Source organism: Chelmon rostratus, chromosome 13 (genome assembly GCF_017976325.1).
Source record: "Chelmon rostratus isolate fCheRos1 chromosome 13, fCheRos1.pri, whole genome shotgun sequence".
Classification (NCBI taxonomy): Eukaryota; Metazoa; Chordata; class Actinopteri; order Chaetodontiformes; family Chaetodontidae; genus Chelmon; species Chelmon rostratus.
The window spans coordinates 26,363,518-26,381,283 of NC_055670.1; the positions used below are offsets into that span (position 1 = coordinate 26,363,518).

General features: G+C 46.1%; 2 protein-coding genes across 2 annotated transcripts in view; both read right to left on the minus strand.

Annotated features, from left to right (window-relative positions):
- The window catches only part of itgav (integrin, alpha V), a 39,487-nt gene extending 34,146 nt beyond the window's left edge, over window positions 1–5,341 (minus strand). The window contains exons 1-2 of the mRNA XM_041951246.1: window positions 4,857–5,341; window positions 1,139–1,269 (exon numbers count right to left, since the gene is read on the minus strand). Of these exons, the coding sequence (XP_041807180.1) occupies window positions 1,139–1,269; window positions 4,857–5,014 (289 nt within the window). The 5' untranslated portion in view covers window positions 5,015–5,341. The remainder of the gene's footprint in view (window positions 1–1,138; window positions 1,270–4,856) is intronic.
- Window positions 5,342–13,933: 8,592 nt separating this feature from the next.
- LOC121616393 (olfactory receptor 6N1-like) lies at window positions 13,934–14,887 on the minus strand. The gene has a single exon (XM_041951137.1). The coding sequence runs from the start codon at window positions 14,885–14,887 to the stop codon at window positions 13,934–13,936; it is 954 nt and encodes a 317-aa protein (XP_041807071.1).
- Window positions 14,888–17,766: the final 2,879 nt, after the last annotated feature.

The window sequence follows — 17,766 nt, forward strand, 5'->3', positions numbered from 1 at the left end:
CAGAGCTCATCAAGTTACTGCTAATGCTAACGGGAGGCTTCTCCACCTGACGGGTGGAGGTTCACACAGTAACAACCAACAACATCCACAGTAACATCCACAGTCAGAGTCAACTGTCTGACAAGAGTCATTCTGTACGGAGACCCAGAGTCTACGAGAAACCACAAGAAACCACGAGAAACCACAAGAAACCACAGAGTCCTGAACCAGAGACTGAACCACATGAACAACATCACAACAGCTGCTTCTTCTTCATCACCATCCTGTTTCCAGCTGGCAAACAACAAACCTGACAGATGAGGAGTCAGACAGACAGGTGAGGAGTGAGACAGACTGGTGAGGAGTCAGACAGACAGGTCAGGAGTTAGACAGGCAGGTGAGGAATCAGACAGACAGGTGAGGAGTCAGACAGACAGGTGAGGAGTGAGACAGACAGATGAGGAGGTAAAACAGACAGGTGAGAAGTGAGACAGACAGGTGAGGAGTGAGACAGACAGGTGAGGAGTCAGACAGACAGGTGAGGAGTGAGACAGACAGATGAGGAGGTAAAACAGACAGGTGAGAAGTGAGACAGACAGGTGAGGAGTGAGACAGACAGGTGAGGAGGTAAAACAGACAGGTGAGGAGTGAGACAGACAGGTGAGGAGTCAGACAGACAGGTGAGGAGGTAAAACAGACAGGTGAGGAGTCAGACAGACAGGTGAGGAGTCAGACAGACAGATGAGGAGCCAGCCAGACAGGTGAGGAGGTAAAACAGACAGGTGAGGAGTCAGACAGACAGGTGAGGAGTCAGACAGACAGGTGAGGAGTGAGACAGACAGATGAGGAGCCAGACAGACAGGTGAGGAGGTAAAACAGACAGGTGAGGAGTGAGACAGACAGGTGAGATCAGCTGCAGCTCATTAGCGTTAATTGAGCTAACAGTTGAAATGAGACGTTCGTGTCCTCTGGTCGATGTGCAGCTGCTGTCTGTACTCAGTCAAAGATTGTTTGTGATTGAAGACGCGTCACTCTGTAACACATCTGTACGACTGCAATGAGCGTCTTTGTAGTTCAACGGGACCAATGGAGCGGTGATGATCAGCTGATCACCTCAGGTCAAAGAGCTTCATGAGACATCAAGGTGAGCTTTACGTACCTGAGCTGTCGAACTGCAGCTGCTGGCAGGCTGAAGAGCTCCTCCAGGGGCAGCTGTACACCGCTCCCCTCTCCACAACGTCACCGGAGGACGAGGTGTTGGCCCGAGGAGCCCCAATCAGAACATCTGACCTGAGGAGCAGAGAGACAGGGGAGAGGAGGAGAGAGAGACAGGGGAGAGGAGGAGAGAGAGACAGGGGAGAGGAGGAGAGAGAGACAGCAGAGAGGACGAGACAGACAGGGGAGAGGAGGAGAGAGAGACAGGGGAGAGGAGGAGAGGGAGACAGCAGAGAGGGGGAGAGAGACAGCAGAGAGGAGGAGAGAGAGACAGGGGAGAGGAGGAGAGGGAGACAGCAGAGAGGAGGAGAGAGACAGCAGAGAGGAGCAGAGAGACAGGGGAGAGGGGGAGAGAGAGACAGGGGAGAGGGGGAGAGAGAGACAGGGGAGAGGGGGAGAGAGAAAATATAGTTAATAAGTTAACGACACACAGGCAGCAGGAGACACAGGTGCTTCTCTGTGATGAAAACAAACGATGCTAAATGAGCGATGTTGTAGGTTCAGAGCAGAACGCTTCACGGTTCACATCGGTGTGCTTTACTTGAGAAACAGGATTTATGTTCCCGGCCCAGCTGGAGCCGTTCAGAGGATTAAAACTCAGAAAGAAAACAATGTTTGAGCTGTAAAGCTTCAGCTCTGTTAGACTCAGCTGTTCACACGTCGCTGGTTCATTGAGGCCGAGTCTGTTTTATTGATTGCTGTCACTGCTTTGGGCTGACAGGAAGTCAGAGGAATGAGGTTAAAACACAGCTCTTCCTGCAGCGCATCAACTCCCGCGAGCTGACTCTATTTTATCACGTAGTTTACTGGCTTCCACTCGACTGAGTTTACTCGACACAAAGAAAACATGTCAGTCTGCCGGTTCATCACCATCCGGACAAACTTCAGGCTTGAACAGATTATTTTCTTTCTTCTGCTGTTCAGTGCACAACGTGTTAAAACTTTACAAGAAAACACGCGGAATCACGCAAACGCATATCTAATGTCATGACTGATGGTCGTCTTCTGGCTATAGGATGATGTCTTGTCATGTTTTTGATGTTTAATCGTCATGGCGACAAGATGGGGTGGGTTTACACTTTATGAAGGTTCAGGGCAGACATCAGTTTCTGCTCGACAAACAAAAGAAAACGACCTGAAGCTCACACAAACTAGAGACCTGCAGAGCTGAGGATTAGTCTGCTGGCTTCCACTCCAGAGGAAGCAGAGACGGACTGTTCTGACTGGACCGTGTCCAAGCGAGCAGCCGCATCCATCAGGAGAACACTGAGACCGTCACCGCTCCGGCTGGTCTGAGGTCATTTCTGACGGGGAGGTTCAAGGACTGCTGAGGACCCAGAACGCTGCCTTCAGAGCTGGTGACACAGCTGAACTGAGAACAGCCAGAGCGACAGGAAAGCAAAGCGTCTCTTCACCAAAAACCGCATGCGTCATCAAGACCCCCACGGACCACAAACCTCCACCACCGGTCTCTGCTGAACCCACTCAACAACGTCTCTGCACAGAACAACAGGCCTGCACTCAGACTCTCCCACCGACCAGCTCCTGGACCCCTCCACTGCCACCGAGCAGGAACCACCCTCCATAATGAACCCCCTCACCATCCCTCACCCACCTTCACCACACAGGCTCCTGCGTGAGAACTCTGTTCGTGGATTTCAGTTCGGCATTCAAAACCATCATCCCTCAGCAGCTGATGAGGAAACTGGACCAGCTGGACCTGAACACCTCACACTGTCTCCCTGGCCGACCGCAGGGCCTTCTTCTTCTCCTCCTTCTTCTTCTTCTTCGTCACCCTGCTGACCCATGACTGTGCACCAGCTGTCTAATCTGTGCCGACAGCTGCGGTGGGTCTCATCTGCAGCAATGACGAATCAAACGTCAGGAATGAGGTCAACCAACTGGTCACATGGTGCAAAGATAACAACCTTTTCCTAACCGTAGAGAGAACAGAGATTAGCGACGTCCAGACAGCGCACACCCATCACCCCCGCTGACCGTCACGTGGTGGACGCCCGGGTGTCCACCTCGTGCTCCTCTTCATTCTGACCAGCTGCATCACTGTGCGCTTTGAGAGCTGCACTGCCTCCATGACCCTGCAGCACATAGTGAACACGGCCAGGGAGGTCTACCTCCCTCCATCCTGGACATTAACTACACCCACCAAGCCACCCATCCCACACGCAGCCTCCTGCGGGAGCCTTCGAGCCTGATCCGCCACACTGAGTACCAGGTCCAGCCATCAGGCTGTCTGGATGCTGAACTCTCTCCTCTCCTCTCCTCTCCTGACCCATCCAACGGGCCAAAAACCCGACAGCACCAGCCATTAACCAACACACAAACACACACACACACACACACCTGCCGCTAACAGCACCCACTTCACACAAAACTCTACAGCTGCTGCTAGTCCTCATCCTGTGGACCACATGTTCTGCACTTCTTTTCATCTCATCTATATTTGTTATCATGACAGTTTTCTTCTTCTTGTCTGCCTAAATGTTTAAATTCTTAGCTCTTCTTAGTATTTCTTTACGTTCGAGTGCTTTTTATCCCTTTTTTATTTTAATACTTGTAGATTTCAACACTGACGTCTGTCTGTCCTCTACATACAACTGACAATGAAGTTGAGCTTTTTAATATATATCTGTGTCTTTACTCACTGAGCTCACCAGAAGCACCAAGAGCACAGCGTGGGGGGGGGGGGGGGGGGGGGGGGGGGGGGGCGGCGGCGGCGAATAGGAGGAACAGTCTGTGGTGTAACACACGAAGCGTGGACGAGACGGTCTGAGCTGCTATCTTTCCAGACAGACGCTCTCAGACTTCAGCAGGAAACAAGAAGAGGAAAACTCACAGTCACACCACAGACGTTCCTCCCAGGATCCACATGACCGACAACATCAAGCCAGGACCAGTGGAAACACAGAGACAGGGACAGAGACAGAGACAGAGACAGAGGCAGGGACAGACACAGGGACAGAGACAGGGATAGGGACAGAGACAGACACAGAGACATAGACAGAGACAGGGACAGACACAGACACAGAGACAGACATAGAGACAGAGACAGACACAGGGACAGGGACAGAGAGAGAGACAGGGACAGAGACAGACACAGGGACAGAGACAGGGACAGAGACAGAGACAGGGACAGAGACAGAAACAGAGACAGACACAGGGACAGAGACAGGGACAGAGACAGACACAGGGACAGAGACAGAAACAGAGATAGAGACAGAGAAAGACACAGAGACAGACACAGGGACAGAGACAGGGACAGAGACAGACACAGGGACAGAGACAGGGACAGTCTCGGACAGAGCTGTGGACACACAGCACGCAGGGAAACCGGTGATTCGCTCTTTATGGCTCAGTTTTACCGGAAGTTGGCGAATTAACACACCAACATGTCCAGACCCCTTAATTATTAACACAGTGAGACAGTGAGGACATGACTGTCTCTGGTCTGTCTGTGATTCAGGTCTGTTATTACTGCCATAAACATTCCCTCCAAAAGCTCATTTTAAGACTTTAAACACAAATAGAAGTTTTGTTTTCTGGACTGACAGTACAGACAGTACAGACGCCCTGTTGCTGCTTCACACATTAGCTGTACGCTTCATCATCATCATCATCACCATCTCCTCTGCTGGACGTCTTACTTCTGGTTGTTGGAGGTCTTGAAGAAGTCCACCGAGAAGCCGAAGTAGCTTCCCTCCGGTCCGGAGAACACGGAGGGTTTGTCCACATCCAGGTTGAAGGAGCCGCAGCGGTGGACGAGCACCAGGACGAGCAGAGCGGCTGTCCGTCCTCCTGCCATGGCTGCTGATGAAGACCTCCGCGGGTTAGCCGATGAAAACACGGATGAAGATGATGCCAGTGAGTTAGCTAGCGTCCTGTGGTTTGCGTCCGCCCGCAGTGACGCTTTAAACGGATCCGAAATCTCGCTCTGCCGAACAGCAGCTCTCCTCCTGGACCGAGAGCGAAACTAGTCGTCATGAAAGTTTTACGTAAACCGCATTTCCGGTTTGTACCGAAGCCGACAGAGACCGAGCGGACAGTCTGGATCCAGTCCGGTTGTGGCCGGCGGTCGTTAGCTTGTTTTGTGCGCTGAAAGCAGGAGAAACACTGGAACCGTCCCGGGGAGAGGCCGTGACTGCGTGCGTGAGCGTGCGCGTGCGTGTCAATCAGCCAATCAGCTGAACTCAAACTGCATCAAACATGACGTCCGGTTAATCGCTTTCAAAACAAAAGCATCACTGCCTGGTCTGTCGGCAGTGGTTTTGCTAGTGAGTTGAACTTTTTTTTAGATTTTTAGACAGGACATAAATGTTATCAGACAAAATGAAATACAAGCTGTTTATTAAGCAGTTGGGTTTATTTTGTGTGATGAAAACAAGTAAAAACATGTTTATTTATCTACCAATTCCTGAGTGACTAATATCTTATTCACGGTAAACATGCGGAAATCTGCCTGGAGAATAAACACCATTTCTAACTTTTAAAGTTGTAGATTGCAAATTCCTCTTATGTTGCTTAAACCACAACGCAACAACAAATTCACAAAAAGACAGAGAGGACAATGCATCAGTGGAGGCTACAACCTCTCTGTATTGTCACAGCATTACCCTCCAGTCACAGAGCTCAGCATTAATCTTTCTGAAAAATAAGTAACTGCAGATCTTTGGTCTCTTTCCTAAATTAGACTCTATTTCCTCTCAAGGCCCCAACTGGCAAATCTTTTTCCCCAGTCAGAGCTGAATGTAAAATAATGACTAATAGTGTTCATTTTGTTGCATGTCATTGAAATTGAGCATGGACGTATGTGATTTCTGGTAGAGAGAAAACCTCCAGCTGTGGTCGTCAGTGTCTCGCCTCACTATGCAGACCTCGGACGAGATAGAGAGAAAGACGAAGCAGGGTTTAATGCACACCTGCTGAGGGCAAGCAGTGGCATCGCAGAGCTACACGACAGGCTTTCCACTTCACGCTCCGATCACAATATACAAGTATCTGCTGAGTAAGGCCAAAAGGGCCCCAGGAACAGAGTATGTCCTAACAATAATTAAAGCAGTGCCTTCAGAGTAAAGCGTGGCCAGGTCTGATATAAGCAAAGGGTCAACAGAATCATACACCTGCTCTTGAATGCTGAATATTCTCCTCATTGACGGTCCCTCCGTGTCCTGCCTGCTCTTCATCTTTTCATTTGGCCTCTTTACATGTGTATAAGTTTGTAAAAGTAGGATGACTGTGTGCTGCTACATTACAACATGATTTATAACAGGGTAAAAAATAATCAGAACCGGCTTTGTCAGCCAGTAAACTGAGACTGACCAGCACTTTTAGGTCAACGTGGAATCCCTTAAAGAGCTCACGAGTTAGCGCTCGCGTTGATAGCAGGATGAACTACTTTTTCTGTTTGCAAGGTTGTGTTCATAAGAACATTAACCTAGTATTTACAGCCACACATGAGGACTTGCTCATTTACTTAACAACGTTTTGAAATGCAACTCAATCAGTCCACTGTTCAATAAATGATCTCAACGTTCAACATTTTTAACAGACGGGACATACATGCTTTTATTCTGAAGCCGGTTTCTATGTCTTCCAGTCGGTCTGCACTCAACTTGACGCAGCGTGTTGACGCACAACAGGAAGTTGATTCCGCCGCATCAGACAGAGAAGAGAGGTTTCTGCAGGACAGGCAGGCGTCGCCACTAACAAGGACGTCTGTAATGATGGGGGGGGTCAGGCTTAACACAGTCTGACTATCAAAACATAAAAGCTGCCCACCTCCCACGAGTCTGCAGTGTCACTCAAAGGAGCTTTATACATCCACCAGTCACTGAACTGACATTAATAAAAACTTAGTCCACTGATGGACTGTGGATGTCCAGGTCCACGTTTATAGACCAGATGACTGGTTGAGTAAATATCTGATGGATTTATTCATAGTGGGGGGTCAGTATTTTAGGTACAAGTCACAGGTCTGAAGGCAACTTCAATGTGATGCCCAAAATCAGTGCAAATGAGTTCCAAGTCAGGTTCCACGTCAAGGAAGGCAGGAACCATCCAAGTCAAGTTCAAGTCCTAAATTGAGATGATCAAGTCCTAAATCAAGTTGTTTCCAAGTCCAATGTCAAGACAGGGAAGTCCAAGCCAAGTCCAGGTCAAGTGCCAAGTTCAGACAGACAAGTCCCATGTGAAGTCCAAAGATTCAGTCCAGGACAGTAAGGAAACAAGTCCAAGAGAACCAAATCCCACCAAAATCCAAATCCTTTAAATCTGAGGTCAAGACAGACCAAGTCAAAGTCAGGTCAAGTTTTACGTAAGGACAGTGAGTCCCAAGTCAAGTCCGGGGTCAAGACAAACAAGTCTTAGGCCAAGGATGGAAAGTCCTGAGTCAAGTCCAAAGTCAAGGCAGGCAAGAACCAAGTCAAAACAAACAAGTCAAGTCCAGTTCCGAGGCCCAAACCACTGGTCAGTACAAAGAGGTGAGCCGAGTCCGGAGTCAAGACGGGAAAGAACAAAGTCAAATCGACGAGCCGAGTCAGAGTCTCAGGCCCAGCCAGCGAGCTCAGGCCTTTTCGTCTTATTTGGCCATGATCTGCTCTGAATCACTGCTGCAATGAAGTGTGCACTCAAGAATGTGTGGCAGAACTCCCACGAGATCCACAGGAGGGGGAGGTTAGTGTGTGTGTGTAAGAGGTGGTGTAATACACACCGTATGAAGCATAAACATACAGATGCTGTAAGGCATAAAGATAAATATGCAGGCCTGGTTTACATGCTATGATGAAGGTGTGTGTGTGTGTGCGTGTGTTAAACTGTGACACAGAGGTAAAAAGACTCGAGGAGAGAAGCGAGCACGCTTCAGTATTTGTGTAATGGACATTGTGTAAAGCTCAGCTGTGCAGATTACGTACCATGTAGAGTCAGAGTCATGTCAGCTTAGTTTCCATGTTGTGTGTGTGTGTGTGAGAGGGAGTGTGTGAGAATTTGTGTGTGTGTGCATGTGTGTGTGTGTGAGTGTGACTGTGTGTAAGTGAGTGTGTGTGCGTGTGTGTGTGTGTGCGTGTGTGTGTGTGTGTGTGTGTGTGTGTGTGTGTTGACATGAAAGCAGCAGATACATGTCATATAGCTAACTGAAGCAGTGTTTTACGGGTTGAACGTGAGGTGACTTTGACGTTTCTGTGGCTGGTCTCAGGTCAGTTTCAGTGTGGGGCTGACTGAAGTGAATCAGCTTTTTATCTTGGGTCGACCATCACAATAACAGGCGCTGATCTGGATTCTTGTTCCATGGAAAGTGATCTGACATATCAATGAAGCCTGAAACACAGTCTCTTTGGGGCACAGTACTGGAATTTAACTAAGTACATTTACTCAAGTACTGTCCTTAATTTGGGGTACTTTACTTGAGTATTTCCATTTTATGATGATCTTCTAGAATATGAAGCATCGCTGCAGATTAAACCAGCCAACAGGATATAAAGTAGTTCAAACATCCACATTAATGCAGCAGGAATATTAATCCACAAACATCATGTGGGTACTTTTACTTGATGATACTTTAAGTGCATTTGCTGGAAATACTTTTACTATTTTAAATGCATGACTTTTTTTCCCATCATTATTTTTATTGAGTTTTAAAGCATGTACAAACATGAAAAAAACCACCACCAACAACAAAAAAACAAGATTACAACAACAATAACCCCAAAACAAAGGCTTCTCTGTTTTATACTGTGTGATTAACACAAATATATAATTCACCCATAATCAGGACGTGGAGTATCAGAACAAGAAAAAGAGAAAGGAGAAAATAGGACTACCAATAACTATGCCTCCTCCTCCATCTCACCCCCCCACCACTCAAATCCACATTCTCCATGTATTCAATAAAAGGTCCCCAAATGTTTTGAAATAGTGACCGTTTCCCTTTTATAATGTCAGTAATCTTCTCCATCGGTAAAGTTGTAGATATTTCTTTAATCCAGTTAATGAATTTTGGTTTACTTGTACTTCTCCATGAGGTTGCCAAAACTCTTTTTGCGAGCAGGAGTCATAAATCCAGGGCAGTAATTATTTTTCTAGAAATATGATGTCTATCAGGATATAAACCGAGAAAAAACAATTTAGGGTCAAGGACTAATTGTATCCCTTTAAAGCTTGTTTAATCTCCCACCAGAACTGTTGGACTTTACTGCATTCCCAAACACAGTGAAAGAATGTCCCCTTCTCCTCCGCACCTGATGCACAAGTCCGGGATATCATTATTGCACTTACTCAGCTTTTCTGGAGTCACATATGTCCTCATTAACCAGCTATATTGCAGGACTTTGAGGCGTGTATTGGTAGTTTGTGTTTGTGCTTTAGCACACGCTTCCTCCCAATCCTCAGAGGACGAGTCCTCCTGCAAATCTTGCCTCCAGGTGTTAAGTTTACGTAAAGAAGATTCAGAGGATCCCCCTGCTAACATGTTATACAGTCTGGAGATAATTCCCTTTCCAAGGCAATCTTTTTTCATTTTGATTTCCAAAGTGGACAGTAAGGGGATCGATAAAATGCATAACTTTTACTTGTAGTGGAGTATTTTCACAGTGTGGTATAAGTACTCTTACTCACGTGAAGGATCGGAATACTTCCTCCACCACTGGTGGTGCAGCTGTAACTGATGGCTGGTGGTTATTAGTGAGTCTGACAGAGACAAACGGTTGAGCAGAACCCCAAGAGAAGAAGAAGAGACAAAGGAGGGGCTCTGAATTTGAACTTTGCAGATACACAAAGTAAGTGTGGAGCCTTCGCAGTCAGTTAAATACATACTTTCTGATGGATTTTGTGTTATTATACCAACATGAGTTCACTGTAGGCTAGATGTGACCCAGTTTCAGACCACACACACACACACACTCTTTGACATGATTTCAGTCTTTTTCTGCCACCTAGTGGAAAGACAGGAGACTGAAACAGTTCATCAGCCCCAAAGGAGAGGAATCATTTATCAAAACCACAAACTCTTAATTCCCTTGTTCTCACTGATGACGTTGGACATCTTCAGCCCTCCAGAAGCCCGAAACAAAGACACTGTCATGTCCAAGTTAGTGCGCATCAGATCTCAGTCCTCAGACTTCAGGCGTCAGTGTCAGACAGGTGTCCTATTGTGACGTCATTCCTGGTACAGGTACAGCTCAGCAGGACGTGCTCACAGTGTGTGATTTAATGTAAAGAACACCTTCACTGTGAATCCTGCATGGAGGAACAGCACCATGTTCAACATGCTGAAACCACCAGATAGCACAACAAGCACGCTGTTGTTAGTGGATGCAGTTCACCTGTGACCTGTCTCACCTGGCACTCAGCTCCACGAGCTCTCAGAGTAGATGTAGTGCAGTCCTGAGTGGACTATCACTGGGGTCTGATGTCAGATGAACGTTCCCTGAGGTGTAGAGTTATCTGGAAACATCTGCAGAGTAAAACCTGGAACCTGAATCATTCCATCATCCAGATGTAAAGATGTTCGGTCTTCAGTTGCTCCTGTCCCAACAGGTTTGAAACGTGTTGCTGCTTCAGATCCAGAATCAGCAGATATTTACAAAAACCAATGAAGCTGATGAGCTCAGACAGTAAATATATTCATATTCATTTGTTATTCCCATGATGCTGTGAAGGTATTCAGAGAAAAATAAGGATGAACATAGAAGCATCAAAGGTCTCCACATGCTTCTTATTGTTGCAGGTCCCAGGTGATGGGGCCAGCAGGCAGATTCCTGCTTATAACAGAAGAAACGAGGAGCAGAAGTTGTTGTTGTCGCCATGGCAGCTGTCGTATGAATTTATTCAAAATAAACACAATATTTCCATCTTTCTGTCACGCTTCCAAATACTCAAAATGTTTCACCAAAGTACTTCAAGTACACATACAGCATACAGTATGAAACCATGTTTAACCAGGAATACAAACCCTTTCCCATGACTGACATTACTCTCATTCAGTTCACATTGTTCACATCTCAACCAATGAGGCACCCACACAGTAGTAAACAACAGTTCAACTCAACACAGGACCGTCACGGATCAGGTTCAGAGGCCCAAACGTGGACAAAGACACAGCAGACAGGAGACAAAGACACAGCAGACAGGAGACAAAGACACAGCAGACAGGAGACAAAGACACAGCAGACAGGAGCGTCCAAATGAAAATATTTATTTACAATCAAAATGCTAACTCAGGGAGTCGTGGTCCAAACTACAAAACAAAGCTACCTGTGCTCACTAGCAACTAGGCAAAAAACTACCAGAAAACAAAACTAAGACGGAGAACTGAACAGGTTAACAAGGCTAATAAACTAAAGATCCTATAAAGGCTGAACTGAAACAATCAACAAGAGATCAGAGCTTACTGACAGACAGAAATGGGAAATGAGAGGGAGTACACCCAGGGCTGGGTGGCGTGGCAGTGTGGCTGCTGCTGGCTTGTAATTGAAGGTGAGTGAAGGCTGTTTCCAGGCAGGTCAACCAGAGGCAGATGAGGTCGTTTACGGACTGGCGTCGAGTCGTGGTCTGCTGGAGTCTTTTATACAGGCTGGAGGATGCTTCAATTGAGGTGACCACTCCCCGCCGCGGCTGGAAACAATCTGGTTATTGGGATGAGCTGCACCTGCCCTCCACCAGCGTGGCAGTCATGCTCACACTGCCAGGGAAAGAAGGGAGGGAGAGGTCCTGCCACTAGATGGTGCCAGAGGTGGAGGGCATGACAAGGACACTCTGAAACACAGGAAATGCAATATACTTAACAATTTAAACACAGAGAAGAGAAGAATAATCTGTGCGCTGGATATCTCATACAGCGGGAGTACACATTTAGCACTACACTGGGCAGCCGCCGTTAGCCCTCCGATGCTAGCACAGATAAACAAACTGAGACTGTTCCCACAATCTACACACGCTAAGGCTACGAACCTTATTTCACAACGTTCTAATCACGTTAATCACACTAATAATCGTGTTTGTTACTTGTTATGACTTGTTTAACATTGGACCAACCTGCTTATAACAGAAGAAACGAGGAGCAGAAGTTGTTGTTGTCGCCATGGCAACTCTCGTATGAATGAGGAGCTCCACCGAGAAAGAGACGCTCCCGGCCACTCAACATTCTACTACCGCCTCCTTGTGGCCCCTTTGTGTCATAACATAACATTAACTTGTGTTTTTGATACTCCCTTCCAACAGCATTATACTACTAAAAAAATACATTTTTAAACCAATGTGAACACATTCTATGTGGGTCACATTATTCCTGTACTACAAAGTCAGCATTTCTGTTTGTTTTGAATATATACAGATGTACATACGTACAGTACGTATAGTATAGTTTATATTTTATTATGTATAGTTTGTTCTTTATAGTCTTATTTTCACTCATTTCACTGTGTAATGCTGCTGCTGCACTGAAATTTCCCAGCTTGGGATAAATAAAGTATATCTATCTATCTATCTATCTATCTATCTATCTGTCTGTCTGTCTGTCTGTCTGTCTGTCTACAGTTCTGACAGCAGATGAGCTTTTGTCTCCACTTTGCATCGTTTGCATCTCCGTTATTTCTAAACTTCACAGTACAAGAAGGTATGAGATGAAGTTAAAGACCCCTTCCTATAAAAATCCTTTAGCCTTTTTAACTTGTCCGTGGTGTTTTCTGTGAGCTACAGGACATACATACGTCCCTATATACATACACACATGTAATTTATATATTCTATAAAATATTGTAGAAAGTATTTCCAGTGTGTTTTTTTAAAGTGAACATGAAGTGAAAACTGAAGATATTTCTTCATTCAATTGTGTTTTGTTGTGTGTTACACTGACTTTCCTGTATTACAGTCAAATGAAGTCTGAACCTCTGACAGTCATGACTGTCAGCAACTATCTGATGTTCAGACGTTCATGGTCCCCAGAGAAAATAGCCCTGACTTTGATCCTCTGACCTTTCCTTTAGCACCACCAGCAGGTTAACATTTGAATTTGTCAGATACTTTGGTTTATGATCAAATACCTGCAAAGCTGATGGCATTTATTGCCAATAAGCAATTGTTAGTATGTTAGCATGGCAGAATAAGATGGTGAAAATGGTCAACATTATACCTGCATGCACACCAGCATGTTAGCATGCTAATACTTCATGGTGACAAAGCTACTGTGTTGAAGTACAGCCTCTGCACCGCCAGCACGGCAGCACACTGTCAGTCTGTTTATTGAATGTTCTACATCATTACAATCAGCTGTTATTAGAATTACAACAAGGAACTGATGCACAGCACAAACTGATTTTAAAACACAGAATTAACACAGAGTAGCACGTAAAGATCAAACCTGAAAATACACCACAGAGACATTTAACATCCAACTTCCCTCAAAACCCCATCAAACCCCATCTGTTCCGGGTCGTGATATCTGATTTACGACGTGGCAGGTCTGCTTTTACGTCTGATTTGTGACAACAAAAGAAAAACATTCTAACATTTGAAACAAATTCAAGGATTTCAGGCCGAGCGACTGTGAGTTGAACCATCGATAACACAACTCACGCAGCATCAGGCTCATTGTTGTGGTTCAGGATGATCTTTTTTAAGATTGCATCTGATCATAGCTGCTCTGGTGTCATATATGAAAACGATAACAAGCAACATCTAAGGACCAATGCAGCCAACATGTTACAGAAGAGTATTTGTGAATAACAGGGTTTTAATTTTTGGGAGCGAGTCTCACTTTGTGAATCTTCAGAAATCTAAAAATGGCTCCTCTGATCTGGGGCAGATTCAGGCCATAAACTAGAGGGTTATTGATGGGGGGAATGATCAGATACTCTAAAGATAAAACGACTGTGATGATTGGGTTCAGTTCATCAGTCTCAAATCGAGTGAGTGAAAGCTCACAGAAGAGAGTGAAGGAGTAGGTCACAAAGGTGACCACGTGAGGCAGGCAGGTCTGTAACGCCTTCCCTCTGAACTCAGACGAGCTTCTCCTGCAGACCAGCAGGATCCGTAGATAGGTGTACAGGACGAAGAACAGCGGGATGAAGATGGTCGTCACAGCAACAACCAGCCCCGCCGAGCTGTTCAGACTCGTGTCCACACAGGAGAGATGAACCACAGGCCAGTTAGAGCAGAAAAGCCTGTGCAGTTTGTTTCCACACAGCCTCAATCGAACCGTGAGAGAGAGACAGAAGCCGACAGCGAGCGCAGGGCAGAGCCAGGCAAAGACCAGAAGATTCCCCACCATCCTAAAGCTCATTTTACTGCGATAGCGCAGAGGCTGGCAAATAGCGACGAATCGATCGTAGGCCATGATGCCGAGGATGGTCATCTCACATGAGACGTAGGTGTAAACAACAAATATCTGAACGAAACACGACGGCCGTGAGATCAAATGAGTGTCAGACAGGATGTCCGTCAGAAACCTGGGGAAGAAGCCGGCTGAGCCGAACAGAGAGTTCAAGGACAGAAAGGAGATGAACATGTACATGGGCTGATGCAGAGATCTGTCCAGACAGACTGTCAGAACAATGATGACGTTAGCACAGACGATGATGATGTAGATCAACAGACACAGACTGAAGAAGAGATACCTGAGAGGCCCGGTATCTGCGAACAGTGTGAGCTGAAAGTAGGCTGGATTCAGGCTGTTGTTGCTCTTCATGTCTGCACAGCAGAGAAGCAGAAAGAGAGCAGATGACACAGAACGGAAAGCAGAGGGGATTTCCTCTCAACTGTTATTATCAGTATAATCAAACTATCCTTTTCTCACGTCCATATTCACAAAAAAAAAGGGTTTAAGTCCCACCTGCCGACCAGCCGATGCACATTTACTGTATGTTTATCATTTATCATATGAATAACAGACACGTTTTAACAATAAAATTGCAAAAATGAATAAAACATGGACCACTGAATGCTTCCAGATGCATGATAGGTTACCATAGTAACATTTAACAGAGTATTAGTCCTGCTGCTGATAATCGTCTGTATGCATTACTAATGTAACAGGTAATCATGTACATGAAATAGACCCACAGAGTTTGTCCTGTTTGTGTTCTGTAAGAGCTACTGCAGATATCAACCAAGAAAATATCAAGTTTCAGCCGTTATTAATAATATTGAAAGCTTGCTCAAAACACCATGTTAATCAGTTTGTTCAACGAGCTCTTCCACCGATGAAACCTGCTCGGGACTGACTCAGGCTGAAGTAGATGTGGACACTTTATCTTCTTCTGCTGTTTGGATGCGAGCAGCAACATGTCTGGGCAGAGTCCAGAGGGAGATGAAGCTTCTCACCCCTGACTTCATTTGTGTTCTGTAGTGTTTGTGTCTTCTTCCAGTCCAGCGAAACAGAGTAGCTTAACTTCAGGGATTTGAAAGTCCAGAAATGGGGAATAGGGCCATGCGCAACAGTCAAACCAGTGATAGTTCCCCCCATATCTACTTATTTTAAGAAGGACAATGCACATTAATCATCAGCAGGGCTGTCAACAGACTTGCTGAGGCCCGGGGACAAGAGACCATCATAGCCCCCCCCCCCCCCCCCCCCCCCCAGCATACATACGCAGTACTTTTAAGCAATTACAGTGTCAATTTTCAAATTATTTAATTGGAGATGGACAGTTAACAGACAGTAATGTGATGTGACACAATATAAATAAACCGTTTCCATCTCTTGTCCCCTGTAGGCTACAATACAATACAACTGAGAGTGCTAAGCAACAAAACAGTATAACTAAACATCCTATGCCTGCCCCCTCCCTGGGGTTATCAAGCCCTCAAACAGTGATGAGCCAAGATTTTTTGACAGCAAAGTCATTTATAACATCAGTGAAATCCAGTTTTTGAGCAAGCTCACGCTCAATGGAGAGCATGGCGAGGTTAAGCCTGCCCTGTGACATGGTGGAGAGCAGGACCCGGGACACGCCCCCCCCTTAGCTCTGACTGTGGGCTGTCTGACAGCTCCCTGTCTCTCCCTGACAGGCTCCTCTGCTGTCCACTGCTGCTCGTTTGTGCTGTTTTGGTGATGGATTTGTATTAGCGTTTGCTATAATACACAGTGGGTTGTAAACCCAAGATAAATCCAGCCGCCGGACCCGAGTCTGTTCACCCTCGCGCACCTGCTCCCCACAGAACATCACCTCCCTGATCTCCCATCACCTCCTCTCTCCTTGTCTCGTCATACCGCAGCTCAATAGGCTACAAGCGGCCGGTGACAGACTCGAATCGGGCTTTGGTCACGGTGATTGCGGCTGTTGTTCACTTACCGACATCACCGTCCACAGCCAACTCTAGCCCTAATTCTCTGGCTTCTTGTCCCCCTTTTAAAAACTTAATAATTTTTTCTAGTTCACCTCTATGATCTTCCTCTCTTTTTCTTTTTTCTTTTCGTTTCTGCGCACCCGATTTTTACATAATTTTTATGTACATTTCCCGCTTCAGGGCACGTATGTAGCGTAGCCTTAAGTGCGCCAGAGCGGGGTCAAACCATTCTCTGCTAAAGACGGGGGGTCGGGGTGCAAAAAAAGGAAAATATATATATTTGAAATATTTAATATGTTAAAGTTTTTAAGTATATGTTGAGTAGAAAATAATATTTAATTCATCAGGCAATGACGTAATTAAAAAGAAATATGTGAATGTAAAGTAAAATAAATTAAGGGTCATTCAGGGGCCCCTATGGTCCTGAGGCCCGGGACAACATACCCGGTTGCCCCCCCCCCGTCGACAGCCTTGATCATCAGCACAACAGATGAGCCAGTTTAGCTCTTTGGGTACTAGTGGTGGTGCCAGCAATGACCTTGAGAGGAGAGGCCTGGCTGACCTCTTCGTGTCAGACTGTCCATTAAAAGGAAAAGCTCATCAGTTGGCGAGACTGCAGGTGAGCAAAACCTGCAACCTGGTAACTCCCGCTTAATGCTACCTGACCCCTCCCTAACCAGTTCCTCCAGTGCTGAGTGTTTTTTTTGGCCCAACATCTGGATTTGGTGATGGAATGATGCAGAAGCCTGCAGAAGGCAGTGCCATGGTTGACTCCATCCTCAGTACAGTCACACACTGCAGCGCCCCACGTGAGAGCCTGAGTCACCTTCTGGCCACCACACAACTGACCAATGACAAATACCTCCAGATTCTGTTGGCAGTTGGTATCATCCATCCTTCCTCATCCTTGCCGGGACTGGTTTCTTCTTTATTGACAAAAAGGACAAGATGTCGCAGCCTTGCATTGACTACAAATGGTACCCTTCATTTCTTCTGCCATTGAGTTTCTCCACCAAGCTTATCACGTGGATCCAAAGACAACTTTTAACACTCCCAGTGGACATCATGGATGTTTAGTTATGTTTAATGCTCCAGTTGTTTTGCAGGCCCAAGTTAATGACCTCATTCAAGGCGTTAAACCTGTTTACCTTAGTTTCTTTGGATCGTGATCCTCTGTGTGTCCAGGGTATGTACCAGGTGTTGCTCTGGCTCCTGGAGAACCAGCTGTTCGTCAAGGATAAAAAGTGTGAGTTCTAAGTCCAGACCATTACCATCCTG

Excerpts from the sequence above, each read along its gene's own strand:
- LOC121616393 (XM_041951137.1), bottom strand. The coding sequence starts at position 14,887 with ATGAAGAGCAACAACAGCCTGAATCCAGCCTACTTTCAGCTCACACTG.